Source organism: Myodes glareolus, chromosome 1 (genome assembly GCF_982192425.1).
Source record: "Myodes glareolus chromosome 1, mMyoGla1.1, whole genome shotgun sequence".
Taxonomy (NCBI): Eukaryota; Metazoa; Chordata; class Mammalia; order Rodentia; family Cricetidae; genus Myodes; species Myodes glareolus.
Genome location: NC_142026.1, coordinates 89,833,475 through 89,847,827, shown reverse-complemented (window position 1 = coordinate 89,847,827; position 14,353 = coordinate 89,833,475). Strand labels below are relative to the sequence as shown.

The 14,353-nt window shown below is 39.5% G+C and overlaps 1 protein-coding gene across 5 annotated transcripts in view; it reads left to right on the top strand.

The window, feature by feature from the left end:
* Cdk19 (cyclin dependent kinase 19) overlaps positions 1-14,353 on the top strand; it is a 154,400-nt gene that overhangs the window by 109,683 nt on the left and 30,364 nt on the right. For 4 of the 5 annotated variants that reach the window (XM_048424946.3, XM_048424950.3, XM_048424948.3 and 1 more), the window contains one exon: positions 4,218-4,275. The exons of the other annotated variant lie outside the window; for it this stretch is intronic. In XM_048424946.3, the coding sequence (XP_048280903.1) occupies positions 4,218-4,275 (58 nt within the window). The remainder of the gene's footprint in view (positions 1-4,217; positions 4,276-14,353) is intronic. 5 annotated transcript variants of the gene reach the window in all.

Below are 14,353 nucleotides of genomic sequence, written 5' to 3'. Positions count from 1 at the left end.
GAAATGGTGTTCTGTTATAGGTATTTTTTCAAACTTTCTTTTTTCATATAGTATAATACTTCAAAGATTAGGCATGTATTTCTATCTTATTTGTATTTCAGTGTTTTCTTTAGATTATGAACTGTGTTATTACAGACATTCTCTGGTACTATGTAAAAGTGAAATTACTGATTCGAAGTGATTGAGTTATTCACTTTTGCAAGATTATACCAAAGTATTTTCCAAACAGGTCGTAGTGATGTATTCACACCAGAAGCACATGGGAGTTAGCGCCGCTGCACTAATACTGCTCGGGTCGTGACTCTTTGCCCAGTCGTGCAGGGTGAAATGCTGTCTATTGCTCTTCCCTTGCATGCTTGTCATTACTGATTAAGGTTGAGCATATTTCCAGAAAGTGTTTGATTAAAGAATATTTTCGCTGTAGTTAAATTTCTGAATATTTTTTCCTAATTTTCCGTATGGTTTGTTTTTTATTTTGACTTGTAGCAGGTCTTTCTTTCATCTTGTAAATAGTGTTCCTGTTTATGCAGTGGATTTCATTTGCTTTATGTTTTGTTTGGAAATTATTTCAGTGTAGCAAAATTTATCTGTTTTATGGTCAGAAATTTTAATGTCTCTGTAAATAAATGTGTTTGGCGATGGAAAGATGCTCAATGGTCAGCCATTACTGCCCTTGGGCAGGACCTGAGTTTGGTTCCTAGCACTCCCATTGCCAGCATTCACAGCCTCTAAAACTTCATTCAGCTCGGGCGGATCTGATGCTCCTTGCTTCTGTGAACACTGTATCGTGTGCACAGCCATATCCACACATACACAGATAAAGATAAAGTAAATCTTTGAGGAGAAAAGAAGCAGCAGTAGCCTACCAGTATCAGATCATCTTAGCAAATGTCATGGTGTACCCTCTAACTCCTGTACTCAGGAAGCTAAGGCAGGAGGATCCTGAATTTGAAATCAACTTTAGTTATATGAGTTATAGGCCAGCTGGTCTCTGTATCTAGTTCCTATCAGAGAGAGAGAGAGAGAGAGAGAGAGAGAGAGAGAGAGAGAGAGAGAGAGAGAGAGAGAGAGAGAAGTTATTTTTGCATTTTTATTGAAACTTGGTTTTCATTTATATTTTTATTCCAGTTGAAATTGATGTATTGATGTGGGATTTCCCTTTGTATGCTGTTGATTAATAAAGAAACTGCTTTGGCCTATAGAGGGGCAGAATATAGCAAGGCGGGAAATCCAAGCAGAGATAGAGGAGGAAAGAAGGCATAGTCAGGCAGACACCATGTAGCTGGCGAAGGAGAAAGACATTGGAACTTTATGGGCAGGCCACACCCTCATGGTGATACATAGATTAATAGAAATGGGTTAATTTAAGATGTAAGAGCTATCTAGAAATATGCCTGAGCCATCAACCAAACAGCGTTGTAATTAATATAGTTTCTGTGTGATTATTTAGGTCTGAGCAGCTGGAAACAAAAGAACAGTTTCTGTTTACAATGTATATATGTTATGAGTTAAGGATTCATTTTATTGTGTTCTGTCTTTGGGTAATCTATTATTGTCCTGCATCATTTTTTGAGTAGTTCTCCACTGACTTCAAGTTCTCAGTGTCCTGGCCTCCTAGGTCCTCACTCTGGTCCATTGGTCATCTTACCTGAGCCTCTGCTATAGATCTGTAACAAGGCTTGATGTTTTGTTTTGAGCCCAATTCCTATACCCACTCTTCCACCCTCAAACATACATCTGTCACAAATGCCTTGGTTATTCTTAGCTCTTTGTTCTTATTTATTTAATTTTGAGGTGTTAGAGATGAAACCTAAGTCCTTGAACTTGCTAAGTCCTCTTCTGTTGAGCTGCAGTTGGTCCTTGTTTGTTGTTGTTTTAATAGAGTCTTTCTGTGTCCCTGGCATGGGGATTGAGTGATATATAGCCTAGGTTGCTTAATTCTTCCCCCAGCCAGACTCTGTCCATTCCTCCCTCCTCCTGCCTTTCTTTCTTGCACAGATAGTCACAATATAGCCTAGCTGCCCTCAGACTTGTGCTTCTCTGGCCCCAGTCTCCTGAGTTGTGGACTTACAGACATGCCCCCACAACACCCAGCTCTGACCTTGTTTACATAGCACAAAAGGTGTGAGGTCCTTCATAGGATTCTTTTATTTTTCTGTCATCAGTGGATCTCTTCTTAGCTGTGCTTCCTGTGTTCTTGTTCCAGTTGTCTCAAGGATTTATCATTCCCTTCTGGTTTGTAGTTCTGCTTGGATCTTTTTAGTGTTACATAGGGTTTGTTTTGTTTCTCTGGCTTATTTATTCTTAAACATCTCAGGTGCACACTTTCTTATGTCTGGACTTCTTTTCTGACATAACACTCAAAGTCATAAACTTTTCTTCTAAGTGCAGTATTAGCCTTCTTCCACATGTTTGGTAAGATATATTTTAAATCTTTTGGTCCTGAGTGTTTTTCTCATTTTTGTATAGTTTTCCTCTTTTGCCCTGATTGCTTTAGAGATATTTAAAATTTTTCAAGTATGTGTTAATTTTGGCATGTATTTTCATAATTGTCCTTAAAGTTATCTGTGTATGTATTACACATGTGCTTATACATATGTACTCTCATGATACCTTTGCATGTGCCCTTGGAGGCCACAAGTGGGTATCAGACTCCCTGGAGCTGGTTGCAAGTTGACTGACTTGGGCACTAGGAACTGAACTCACAGAGATCTGCCTGCCTCTGCCTCTTGAGTGCTGGGATTAAAAGTGCGCATCACCCCCGCCCACAGAATTTTCATAACACTCTATTCTAAAACTCTGTCCATCTTCCCTTACTAGGTTTAAGCTCCTTGAAACTCAGGTCGTCATGTATTTCCTTTGTTTCCTGAAAGTCTGCTCTATCTATAATGTTTTGTAATCGACCTGATATCCATCGATAGTTACAAATTTTGAAGGTTTGACTTTCACCTGATGCTGTTTTACCCATTCTGCCCTGGTGACCTTATTTTAGTTATCATGGTCCTCTGGCAATGACTTTAGTCGAAATCATCCTGTCCCACTCTCTAGGCTAGTGTGACTTGAGCCTTTCCTGGTATCAGACTCCATTCCCGCTCTGTTTGCACCATCCCCAGCCAGGTCCTCTCATAGTTTTAAGTTCCACAAAAGGCACAGTCGTTCTTGTTTCACATGAAGCCAAGACCTCGGTGTGATCTCTATTTTGGTTTTCATTAATTGTTTTCCCTTTTGCTCCCAGTCACAAAATCCTATGAACTTTTTTCTCTAAAATGGTTCTTCCCTCCTCCTGTGCTTCTCGACGTCGTCAACTGGTCCTGGTCTCTGCCTACCTGGCAGGAGGGAGAAGAGCAGTGAGCCTGCCTGTCACTTCCTTTGCACTGTTTGTGTGTGTGTGTGTTTATTGTTCTCATTGAAGAGCTTCCGTAAAACAAAAATCAGCAGCATGGAAAGGATCTTCAAAGAGAGCACAGGAGATTGTCTCAGAAAACTGCTCGCTCTGTCTGTCCACTATTCTATATAGAGCTCTTATTGGCTTTGGGTTTTTAGTTTGTTTTGTTTTGTTTTGTTTTGTTTTAAGACAGGATCTCACTATGTAACTCCAGCTGTCCTGGAACTCACTCTGTAAACCAGGCTGCCCTGAAACTCACAGAGATCCGCCTGCTTCTGCCTCCTGAGTGATGGGATTAAAGGCATGCACCACCACCACATGGGTTGGCTTTGGTTTTTATTGTCTTATATTTGGAATTTCTTACTTTTACTTTTATTATAGCTGATGTGAATTCTAATGGAGCCTGTCTGTATGTTAGTGATGCTTTCCTACAGTCATCCAAAAATACTTAGCAAGGAATACTCATTTGATTTACTTAAGTGGCAGTTGTTATATTGTGTTTTGAAATTTTTATATTAAAAATAAGTGTATTTAATTTATGCAAGTTTTTAAATTATGGGGCAAATAAAAATAATAGCTTTAATTGCTTTGTAATAATTATTTATATGACACAATTTTGAAAACAGGTATACTTTCCTGGCAAAGATGTTTATATGAATGTAGTGCTAACTTCAAGAATATCAAATGCTTCAACTGTAAAAGGTGCTTAACCTTTAATTAGTTTAGACTGAATCAAAATACACAAATTATGTTTTCATATGAGAAAATTTCCATTTTGGAGCATGTCAAAAGAATAAATGTAGTAATTTGAATGCTCTATTTTTATTTCTAGAAACCAGCAAATATCCTAGTAATGGGAGAAGGTCCTGAGAGGGGGAGAGTCAAAATAGGTAGGTAATTATTCCTAAAATGATTGATGAAGAAACCGAGGTGATTGCAAAGATGTTTTCCCTTTTTAATACCCTTATTAAGTTGTTGATTTTAAAATTACTTTCTCAGAGTGTTTATAGAAAAGATGTTGGAAAATGTAGGTAGTCTATAAATTCAGTTTTCCACAGCTTTTTCCTCAAAATGAGATGTGTCATTCTAAATTGAGGCATCAGTTGACAGCCTCCCCATAAACATTTGCTCCCAGAGAGTATGCCGTGTGTCGCCGCCATTCTCCAGCACAGGGCCCCAGCTTCCACCGTGTGTCGCCGCCATTCTCCAGCACAGGGCCCCAGCTTCCACCGTTTTTTCCTTAGCCTTGCCGGTGTTCTCTTCCCACACCCATTGCCCTCCCCCTAACTTAGTGCTTCCCACTCCTCTGTCCTCAGCAGCACGACTCTGGCCGGGCATTGTGGTCCCTGTTGAAATGAATGCTTGTAGGCCTCACACTCGTCTATGTTCATTAACCTAGGAAGGAAGGGTTTTAATGAAACTTTGTTTGCTCCTGGAAAGTTGATGCTGGGGATGATATAACCTGACTGCTTCAGCCAGTCTGCCCTGCTGCTTGCTTCCTACTGTGGCATCTTCTTCCCCAGTCCAGTTCCCGAGGAAGCTGCTCTAAACTAGTGAACCTGCTTTGAGCCTCTGCCTGGTTGGCGTGGAACTGACCTTCACTGAACACTGTATTGGCTTTGTGTACCTCATAGGTGCTTTCCCCCTCCTGGTCCTTTCCCATTATTTGCTTTTTATTTTAACACACGTTTTCTTACAGGCATTTATTGAAGATGTACGTTTTACTTGGCAAAGTGAAAAGGAGATAAAAGCTGGTCCCTCCCCATGAGAAATAGTCATGTAAACATTTTACCCTGCAGTGTGATTCTCTGCTATGTTACCTCAGCCACATAGCTGCTTCCTAAGGGAGATACAGTAAAGGAAAACTGGACTTAAAAGAGCTGTGCCTTGCTAACCCTTTAAGACACGGCTAAGGTTCCTGCCCTGAGACTTTTCTCTACTGCCCTGTGATCTCTCACTAATTCTCTAGTGCCTGCTAGTTCCCTTGATATCTTTAAAAACTGACTAGTTTTCTTAAGCTTCCTGTATTATAGCATTGTCACTTAGCTCTTCTCAAGCTTCTCCTGTTCCCCTAAACACTGACAGTCCTCCCTCCATTTTAAACTGAATCTTACTTCTGCCAGTGTAAAACACGACCTCATCACCAGATGAAGAGAGAATTTATTCTGAGCCAATCACAGTAACTGTGACCTCTGGGCATGGATTCAGGTTCGCCTAATAGTTAGTTCCATTGTTGGAGCAGTTACAACAAACTTTTGTAGTCACAGAACAAAAGAAAGCATGTATCAAGGCACCCCCCAAATGCATGGGCAGAAACGTCCAGTAGACAGACAGCTAATAGCCAAGCGGGTGGTAGGCGTGTGATGACCTGGACAGATGGACAGCTCTACTATGGGTCTAATATATTATCACATTCTTAGCTTTTATGTTGATGGAAGCTGGCGGTCTGTTAATACATTTTGGAGGTTTTACCTGATGGCTGAAAAGATAAATCAGACACAGAAACAAGGAATAACAAGATCCTGAGATCACTTGGCTCTGGGCCTGCAAAATTCCAGTTTTCACAACCACAAAGTCCTAATCATTAGCCTGGCTGAACCTTTAACATGGGGCATGCCATTTTTCTGAGAACTCCATTCCCAGTTCCCCTTCTTGGCATGTACTGCATTTTGTACATGTAGAGGCTGGAGGTTGTTTTGTGTTAGGAAGGCTCATTTCTATCATCTAATAAAGGTGAAGCCAAGTTGACCGGAAAGCAGTGTACAGGAGACAGGGGTTGTTAGAACCACAGAAAGGAGCCCCCACATCCTATAACATTGTTAGCTGTCAGGATCCAGGTCAAATTTGTTTTGTTGTTTTGTTTTTTGAGACAGCAGTCCACTCTATCTATAGTCCAAGGTGGCTTCAAACTCAGAGATCAGTTGCCTCTGCCTCCCAAGAGCTGGGATTAGAGGTATGTGCCACCACTGCCCAACCTTTTCTCCCTTTTTGCCCTCTCTATCTGACAAGTATATTTACATGTGACAGATAATACAAGTATTATATCTAAAGTTAAAATAGTCAAGAACATAGTATTTCCTAAAGAACTAAAGGTAACAGGTGACAGTGAGAGAGGCATTTTAAACCAAATCCCTGATTCAGAAAAGATCTTCAAACTGTCTCTTCCCTGTGTCTATAATCATGTATATTCTATTAAGTATTTTGTTTGATGTTTGGGATATGTGAAACAATTTATAACTGCTTTGATTTCTGGGTTTTGCGCGAGGACAGTTTGATATTTTTTTTGTAGTCATAACTTATGTGGATATGGCCACTTTCTGTTTTAGGATTGATTTTAATGTCTGTGTCATTTAAGGTATTTGTGATTTATTTGTCCTGTTATTGTTGTATTATACTGGAAAGCCTGGGAAAGCAAATGGATAAGAGTTACATTACAGAAGAAATCATATTATAATAATTTTAAAGTTCCTTCTCAACAACATTGTCCTTTCTATATGTACCAAGTGTTGCTATTGTCAGGGGAAGACAAGGGGCCAAACCCATGCAAGATGAGCATTTGTGGGCATAATAAAATCTTATTTCTTATTTACAATGAGAAAGGAAACTAGCACTCCAGTAAGTTGTTTCCTAATTTTACCCTCTGATTGAGTGTTCATCGTCAGAATAGGAGTATCATTTGGTAATTGTAAAGAATGTATTTATTTGTTTACTGACAATTTCATACATTTATAAAATCTATTTTAATCATCTCTACCCAGATATTACTTCAACCCACCTCCTCACCCTCATGTCCTTTTTAAAAACATGAGTTCATTTAGTGCACAAAGGTCTATATGTACAAAAGTCTGCTTGATTTTGGACAACCTGCCAGTGGTCACACCTTCAAAGATAAAATTACACCACCACCACCACCACCACCACCCCCAGAAGCCATCAACGTCCATAGCTTCTGAGCTAGAGGTGGGGCCCAGTGAGCAGGTCTTAATAAGGTAGCCCGTGCTGTGAGTCCCTGAGCCCAGTGGCCATGCTGTGCCCTGGAGGCAGCACTTTACAGCACCCTCTCCAGCCTCCAGCTCTAATGTCTTTCCACCACTGCTGTGGGAGTTCCTTCAGCTCCTTCAGCCAATCGCCGCTGAGTTACCAGCCCATTGGGGCGTGGTCTCTCTCCCTTTAAAAAAAGCAGCGGCTGTCCTCCACTCTGTCTTTGTCTTCCGGCTCCGTTTCCGGCCCCTGGACTCCTTTCCTGTTCGCGCGGAGGGGCTGTTGTCTGGGACGGTAATCTGTAAGTTTTTTCCCCTTTGAATAAATAACCATCTATTAATCATAATTCCAAACTGGTGTGGGATTGTCTGTGACTTACGCCTTCATCTGGCGCCCCACGTTTGGTTGTAGAACCCCCCCTTTCCCCCCCACTCAACTGCTTGCTACCAGCTCGGCTAGTCACGAGACCTCCCTCAGCTGCAGCCTGTGCCCTGTATGTGGAGCCAGCAGTTCAATTAAACCCCACGCCTCCCAAGCTCCACAGGCTCGGGACAATCTCTGCAAGCCTGGTTTGCTCTTTTCTGAGTTGTTTTTAAATTTCCCTTGTAAGTGTGGTGCTTTAGTGGCGTGAATCAGAACGACTCGGTCACGTGGAGGCATACGCGGCTTCCGGGTTGCTCTTTTCTACCCCTGGATTCTGGGTTTCTGGTTCCGTGTATGGAATTGATTTAATTAAACTTTCTTTCTTGAGCAACTTATATTTCCTAGTTTTTAACAAATACTAAGGCAGACACTGAAACAAGACCTGTTTAAGTCACCTTTGCAGTGGTTCTAGTCGCAACTTGGCAACAGCGCCGCCAACTAGACAAGAGGTAATATGGCAGTTTTTGTTTCCAACGCCAATTTTACTGTTTTCTTTATTAATACAATGGATTATGTCATGCAAGGTTTATATGACTATGGGAATATATTAATTTACTTGTTACTAGGTTTCAGTTTTCTTTTCAATATTTTATCATTAAGAAAGATACGATTTTTACGGACTAATATTGAACAACTAGTTGAAAGGATTAAAATTATTGAAAATCAGGGGTTATCTGAACAAGTGGATACTATGATAGACAAAATTGACTCCATGTCCAAGGGTACTAGGAAGTTACCTGAAAGGGTACAGGCTGTTGAATTTGACGTTCAGACGTTACCACAAAGTTTTGATAAGGTAATAGATAGAATGAACCTCCAGAATGGGAACCAAAAAACTGATACCTTAGTGAAATTACTAGAAACACGGGTAGGTCAGGAGATTCAGGATTTAAGGGATACAATGATAAAAAGATTAGAAATGATTGAAGAAACTATTGGAGCTGGTGAACAGAGTAAGAAGGCACAAGGACAGGATACAATGCCACCACCAGCTGTTAGAACTGGCTTACCCAGGGTCCTAACAACATACCCTGTAATTTATTCTGACAAAGGGTTAACTTCCAAAGGCTCAAAGGGAGTTAAAGAAGCTAGATGGACACCAATAGCAATGAATGATTTAAAAGAAATTAAGCAAGCTGTCGTTAACTTTGGCTTGCACTCTGCATTTGTTAAGGAAATGATAAGGACTTGGGCTTCTAATGTCAGAGCTACCCCCCATGATTTCTCTCAGCTAGTGTCTGCAGTTTTAGATGATGGGCCTTCCTTGATGTTTGGAATTTATTTCAGAGAAGAATCCAAACATATGGAACAGCAAGGAAGAGCAAAAGGTGTGGAGGTTTCCCAAGATCAAATTCTTGGTGTAGGAGCATATGCTGATCCACAGGTCCAAGCTCTTTATGATGAAGAAGTGCTGTCCTTATGTCACAAAGCAGCCTTGAATGCTTTGAATAGAATACAAGATCCAGCAAAAAGGGTCGAATCATATACCAGGATTAGGCAGGGACAGAGAGAACCCTTTACTGACTTTGTGCAAAGATTAATTAAGGCTCTGGACATAGGGGTAACAGACCCAGAAGCTAGACGAATACTTCTTGAATCTCTAGCTTTTGAAAATGCAAATACTGAATGTAAAAAGATAATTGGGCCTTTAAGATCTAGATCAGCACCAATGGAAGAATGGATACAGCATACAATGAATGTTGAGATGTTTAGCTATAATGATGAATCCTGGGTAGGAGAAGCGATTTCCAAAGCTATGAGGAGACATCAAACTACCAGGTGTTTTAATTGTGGTAAATTAGGACATCTGAAAAGGGATTGCAGGCAAAGAAATCCTAGGAATAATATCTCCTCTGGGAATGACAAAAGTAGGAGATCTCAGCCTTCAGGTATATGCAGGAGATGCGGTAAAGGCCGACATTGGTCCAACGAATGCAGGTCAACAACAGACAGACAAGGCAACCCGATACCATCGGGAAACTCCTTGAGGGGCCTCTCGCAGGCCCCCAAGCCAAAAGTGGCCCAGTCATTCCCAGTTACAGTCGAAAATGTGTCTCACCAAGAAAATTAAAAACTCCAATGTCTGCCGTAAAAGGTAATACTGGTCTAAATGATGAATTACATGTGGAGAATGAGTCAAAAAATTCAGGAGGACAGAGTAAACGTATATTTTGGCAAACGTATATTAACGATCAAAGGCCAAAGCTAAGAGTCTGTATAAATGGCATTTTTATTGAAGGCTTATTAGACACAGGTGCGGATGTAAGTATAATTACTCCAGAATCCTGGCATCCGAATTGGCCTCTTCATGAGGTAGATGTTCAGTTCCTGGGAATTGGAACCCTATCTCATGTAAAACAAAGCACAAGATGGGTGGAATGCATAGGGCCTGAAGGGCAAATAGGAAGATTAAGGCCATATATAGCAAATATTGCAATAAATTTATGGGGCCGTGACCTGCTACAGCAATGGAATACCCAGATTAACATTCCTGTAGTTCCAGGAACTCACAATTCTGGGAAGGATATAATGAGGTATTATGGAAAAAGGTCACCAGCCATTCAGGCTGTACAAGAACACACAGCCAATAGCAAACCTTTAGAGGTACCAACAGCCCTACCTTTAAAATGGCTAACTGAGAAGCCAATATGGATCAAGCAGTGGCCTCTAGCTGAAGATAAGTTACAGGCTTTGGAACAGCTGGTACAAGAGCAACTAGATGCTAACCATATTGAAGAATCAACCAGCCCTTGGAATTCTCCTGTGTTTGTTGTAAAAAAAGAAATCTGGTAAATGGAGAATGGTGACAGATCTAAGAGCTGTCAACAAGGTAATTCAGCCTATGGGTCCGCTACAATCTGGAATTCCTTTGCCTTCTCTATTACCAAGAGGATGGCCTCTTATAGTTATTGATTTGAAAGATTGTTTTTTCACTATACCTTTGCAAAAAATGGATAGAGAAAAATTTGCCTTTACAGTGCCTACTTATAATAATTCTCAGCCTACTAGGAGATATCAATGGACTGTCCTCCCACAGGGGATGCTCAATAGTCCCACATTGTGTCAATATTTTGTTAATAAGCCACTGGAAATAATTCGTAAGCAATTTCCCAAGTCCATAATTTATCATTACATGGATGACATTTTATTATCTGATTCAAATAAAGATATTTTGGAAAGTATGTTTGAAGAAGTAAAGAAAGTCTTGCCTAGGTGGGGATTACAAATTGCCCCTGAAAAGATTCAAAGAGGAGATTCTATTAATTACCTAGGCTACAGAATAGGGTTAGAAAAAATTCGAACACAAAAGGCACAAATTAGGAGAGACCGATTACGGACTCTTAATGACTTCCAAAGATTGTTAGGAGATATTTCCAGTCTACGACCAGCTGTTGGGATAACACCTGATCTAATAGTTCATTTAAACAAAACCTTAGATGGTGATAAGGATTTGAATAGTCCCAGAAAATTGACAGTTGAAGCAGAAAAGGAACTGACAATGATTGAGGAAAAATTACAGGAGGCACATGTGGATAGGGTCAACCCGAATCTTAGTTCCATCCTAGTCATACTGCCTTCCAGAATTTCTCCTACAGGGATTTTAATGCAGAGGGAAGATATTATTTTAGAGTGGATATTTATACCTCATAAACCAAGTAAAAAATTAAAAACTTATGTAGAAAAGGTTTCAGAATTAATTATAAAAGGTAAACTGAGACTTCGTCAACTAGCAGGTATAGACCCAGCAGAAATTATAGTGCCTTTTACTACTGAGGAAATAAGAAAGTTATGGGAAGATAATGAACCATGGCAAAGAGCTTGTGCTAATTTTTTGGGAGAAATTAGCAGCAACTATCCCAAAAGTGATAGACTTAACCTCATAAAGAGAACTTCTTGGATTCTTCCTAGAATTGTACGTGATGCTCCAATAACTGGAGCTCGGACATTTTATACCGATGCAAATAAATCAGGGAAAGCAGGTTATAAATCGGAAGAATTGAGTAAGGTGGAACAAAGCCCTTATAATTCTGTCCAGAAGGCAGAATTATATGCCATTCTTATGGTGCTAAGGGATTTTAAAGAACCTCTTAATATAGTTACAGATTCACAATATGCAGAAAGAGTTATCTTGCATATTGAAACCGCTGAATTCATACCAGATGACACAGAGTTGACTTCATTGTTTATCGAGGTACAGGACATAATTAGGAATAGGCTTTGTCCAATGTACATAACACACATCCGGTCCCATACCGGTCTGCCTGGGCCTCTAGCACAAGGTAACGCTGAAATTGACCAATTATTGATTGGAAGCGTTCTGCAGGCCTCAGAATTTCATAAAAAACATCATGTCAATAGTAAAGGCTTAAAGAAAGAGTTTTCCATTACATGGCAACAAGCTAAGGACATTATAAAGAGATGTCCTACTTGTTCTTTCTATAATCAAACACCGTTGCCTGCAGGGAGTAACCCAAAGGGTACTCAAAGGAATGAAATCTGGCAGATGGATGTGTTCCACTTTATGGAATTTGGTAAATTAAAATATGTACACCACACCATAGACACGTATTCAGGTTTTCAATGGGCAACTGCCCTGAGCTCAGAAAAGGCTGATTCAGTAATCACACATTTATTGGAAGTTATGGCCATCATGGGTATACCTGCACAAATAAAGACAGACAATGGTCCAGCATATGTATCTAAGAAAATGAAACGCTTCTTTGCTTATTATAATATAAAACACGTTACAGGTATACCAAATAATCCTACAGGTCAGGCAGTTATAGAAAGATCAAATCGTACTATAAAGGATATGCTAAACAAACAGAAAGGGACGAAAGATACCCCCAGAAATAGATTGCATAATGCTTTATTAACCTTGAATTTTCTTAATGCTAATGAGAAAGGAACAACAGCAGCAGAGAGGCATTGGATAATGGAAAAAACTTCTGAACTAAACCAACCTGTTTATTTCAAAGACGTGCTGACCTCTCAATGGAAGCCAGGAGATGTGCTACGTTGGGGAAGGGGTTTTGCTCTTGTTTCCACAGGAGAAGAAAAATTGTGGATACCATCAAAATTAATAAAGGTTCGATTTGAAGAGGAGAAACCTCTTGGAAAGGAGAAATGACAGCATCTACAATGATGATAACCATACAGGTAGTAAGAAAAGCATATAGAATGGGGGCAGGGTTCTGTTCTTATCTCCACAGGAAAACACTGATCTTTGAAAAGTTCAAGGGACCCTGGATATTTGAATACTGACAGATGGAAAATAACGGCCCAATAGGGACTATCAAGAAAACTGAATAGGTTCTGTAAGTACCATACTAAATTATATTTCTAAATTTATAGAGCTGGTTTTAGAGTTGGACTCTGGCTCAGTCCCTCTCTAATTCCAAGCCTGTTGTTTAAAGAAAAACCCAGAGTTTCTGGAGTTTCTGTCTCATGTCAAGAGCCATGATATGGGACAGAAAGAAATATGAGTTTAGAAAACATCTTTACTTTTCTTCATATCTATCATACCTTCATTAAATATATCTATCATGTCTCTCATTGAATATAGGTATTCATATATATGTCTATATAATTAATGTCTAAGTTTTCCACAATGAACAATGAGTTCTTCCTACAGTGACATTTGAAGTTTCCAGGAAGAAGATGGGGCCCCATAACAACAACTCCACCTGGTTGATATGACGTCATGATACTGATAGCGCTACTACAAGACCTGTTTTGGGTACCAGCTGCACAAGACGGTTCCAACGTGCTGAAATGGTGCACATCTTGTACAGCATTCTGGCCAGACCTCCACAAAATACTCAGAGACTATTTGCAATTTTAAAAGACATTGATCTTGAAATTTAACCATCATTTTACTTTCACAGGATCCCCCAGAAAGAACGTCGCCCCCATGACAGCTGGAAGTAATTCTAGAGAACGACGTCCCCTCTCCCAGTAAAGTTTGTCCTTGGGTTTAGGGACATCATTTAGGGGTTGGTTATAATTAGTATAGGGTTGAGGGTTGGGGGAGGAATTTTATAAGTGCAGGAATCCAAAAAAAAAAAAAAAAAAAAAGGGATAATTGGATTAGATAATAGCTTTGTACTTGTGAGTTATTGTTTTTGACAAATGTATTGGTATTCATTCTTATATATTGATACAAAGTTAAATTATGTTGATTATTTTATGCATGCATGCTTCATGCTTCTACTTCTGTTTAAAACATTTTTATGTATTTGTATATATATATTGTACTGATATATGTATATTTACCATATTGCATTGTACACTTCTACCTCTGATTAAGATACTTATATATTGTTTATGTATTAATATATATTTACCATATTGTAATGTATACTTGCACATTGTTTATATTTGGAGGTCACATTGTCCTCATTTATTGCACAGTTGTTTATTATCTCAGTCTTTAAGTTAGACAGATATTGAGAATTATATAGATCAACAGTCATCTAAGTTTGTCATTTATAATTAGACTAATCAGGTTCTTTAGATATATAGAGATTATATTCAGTATAGATAGATAATCTTCAACCTCTT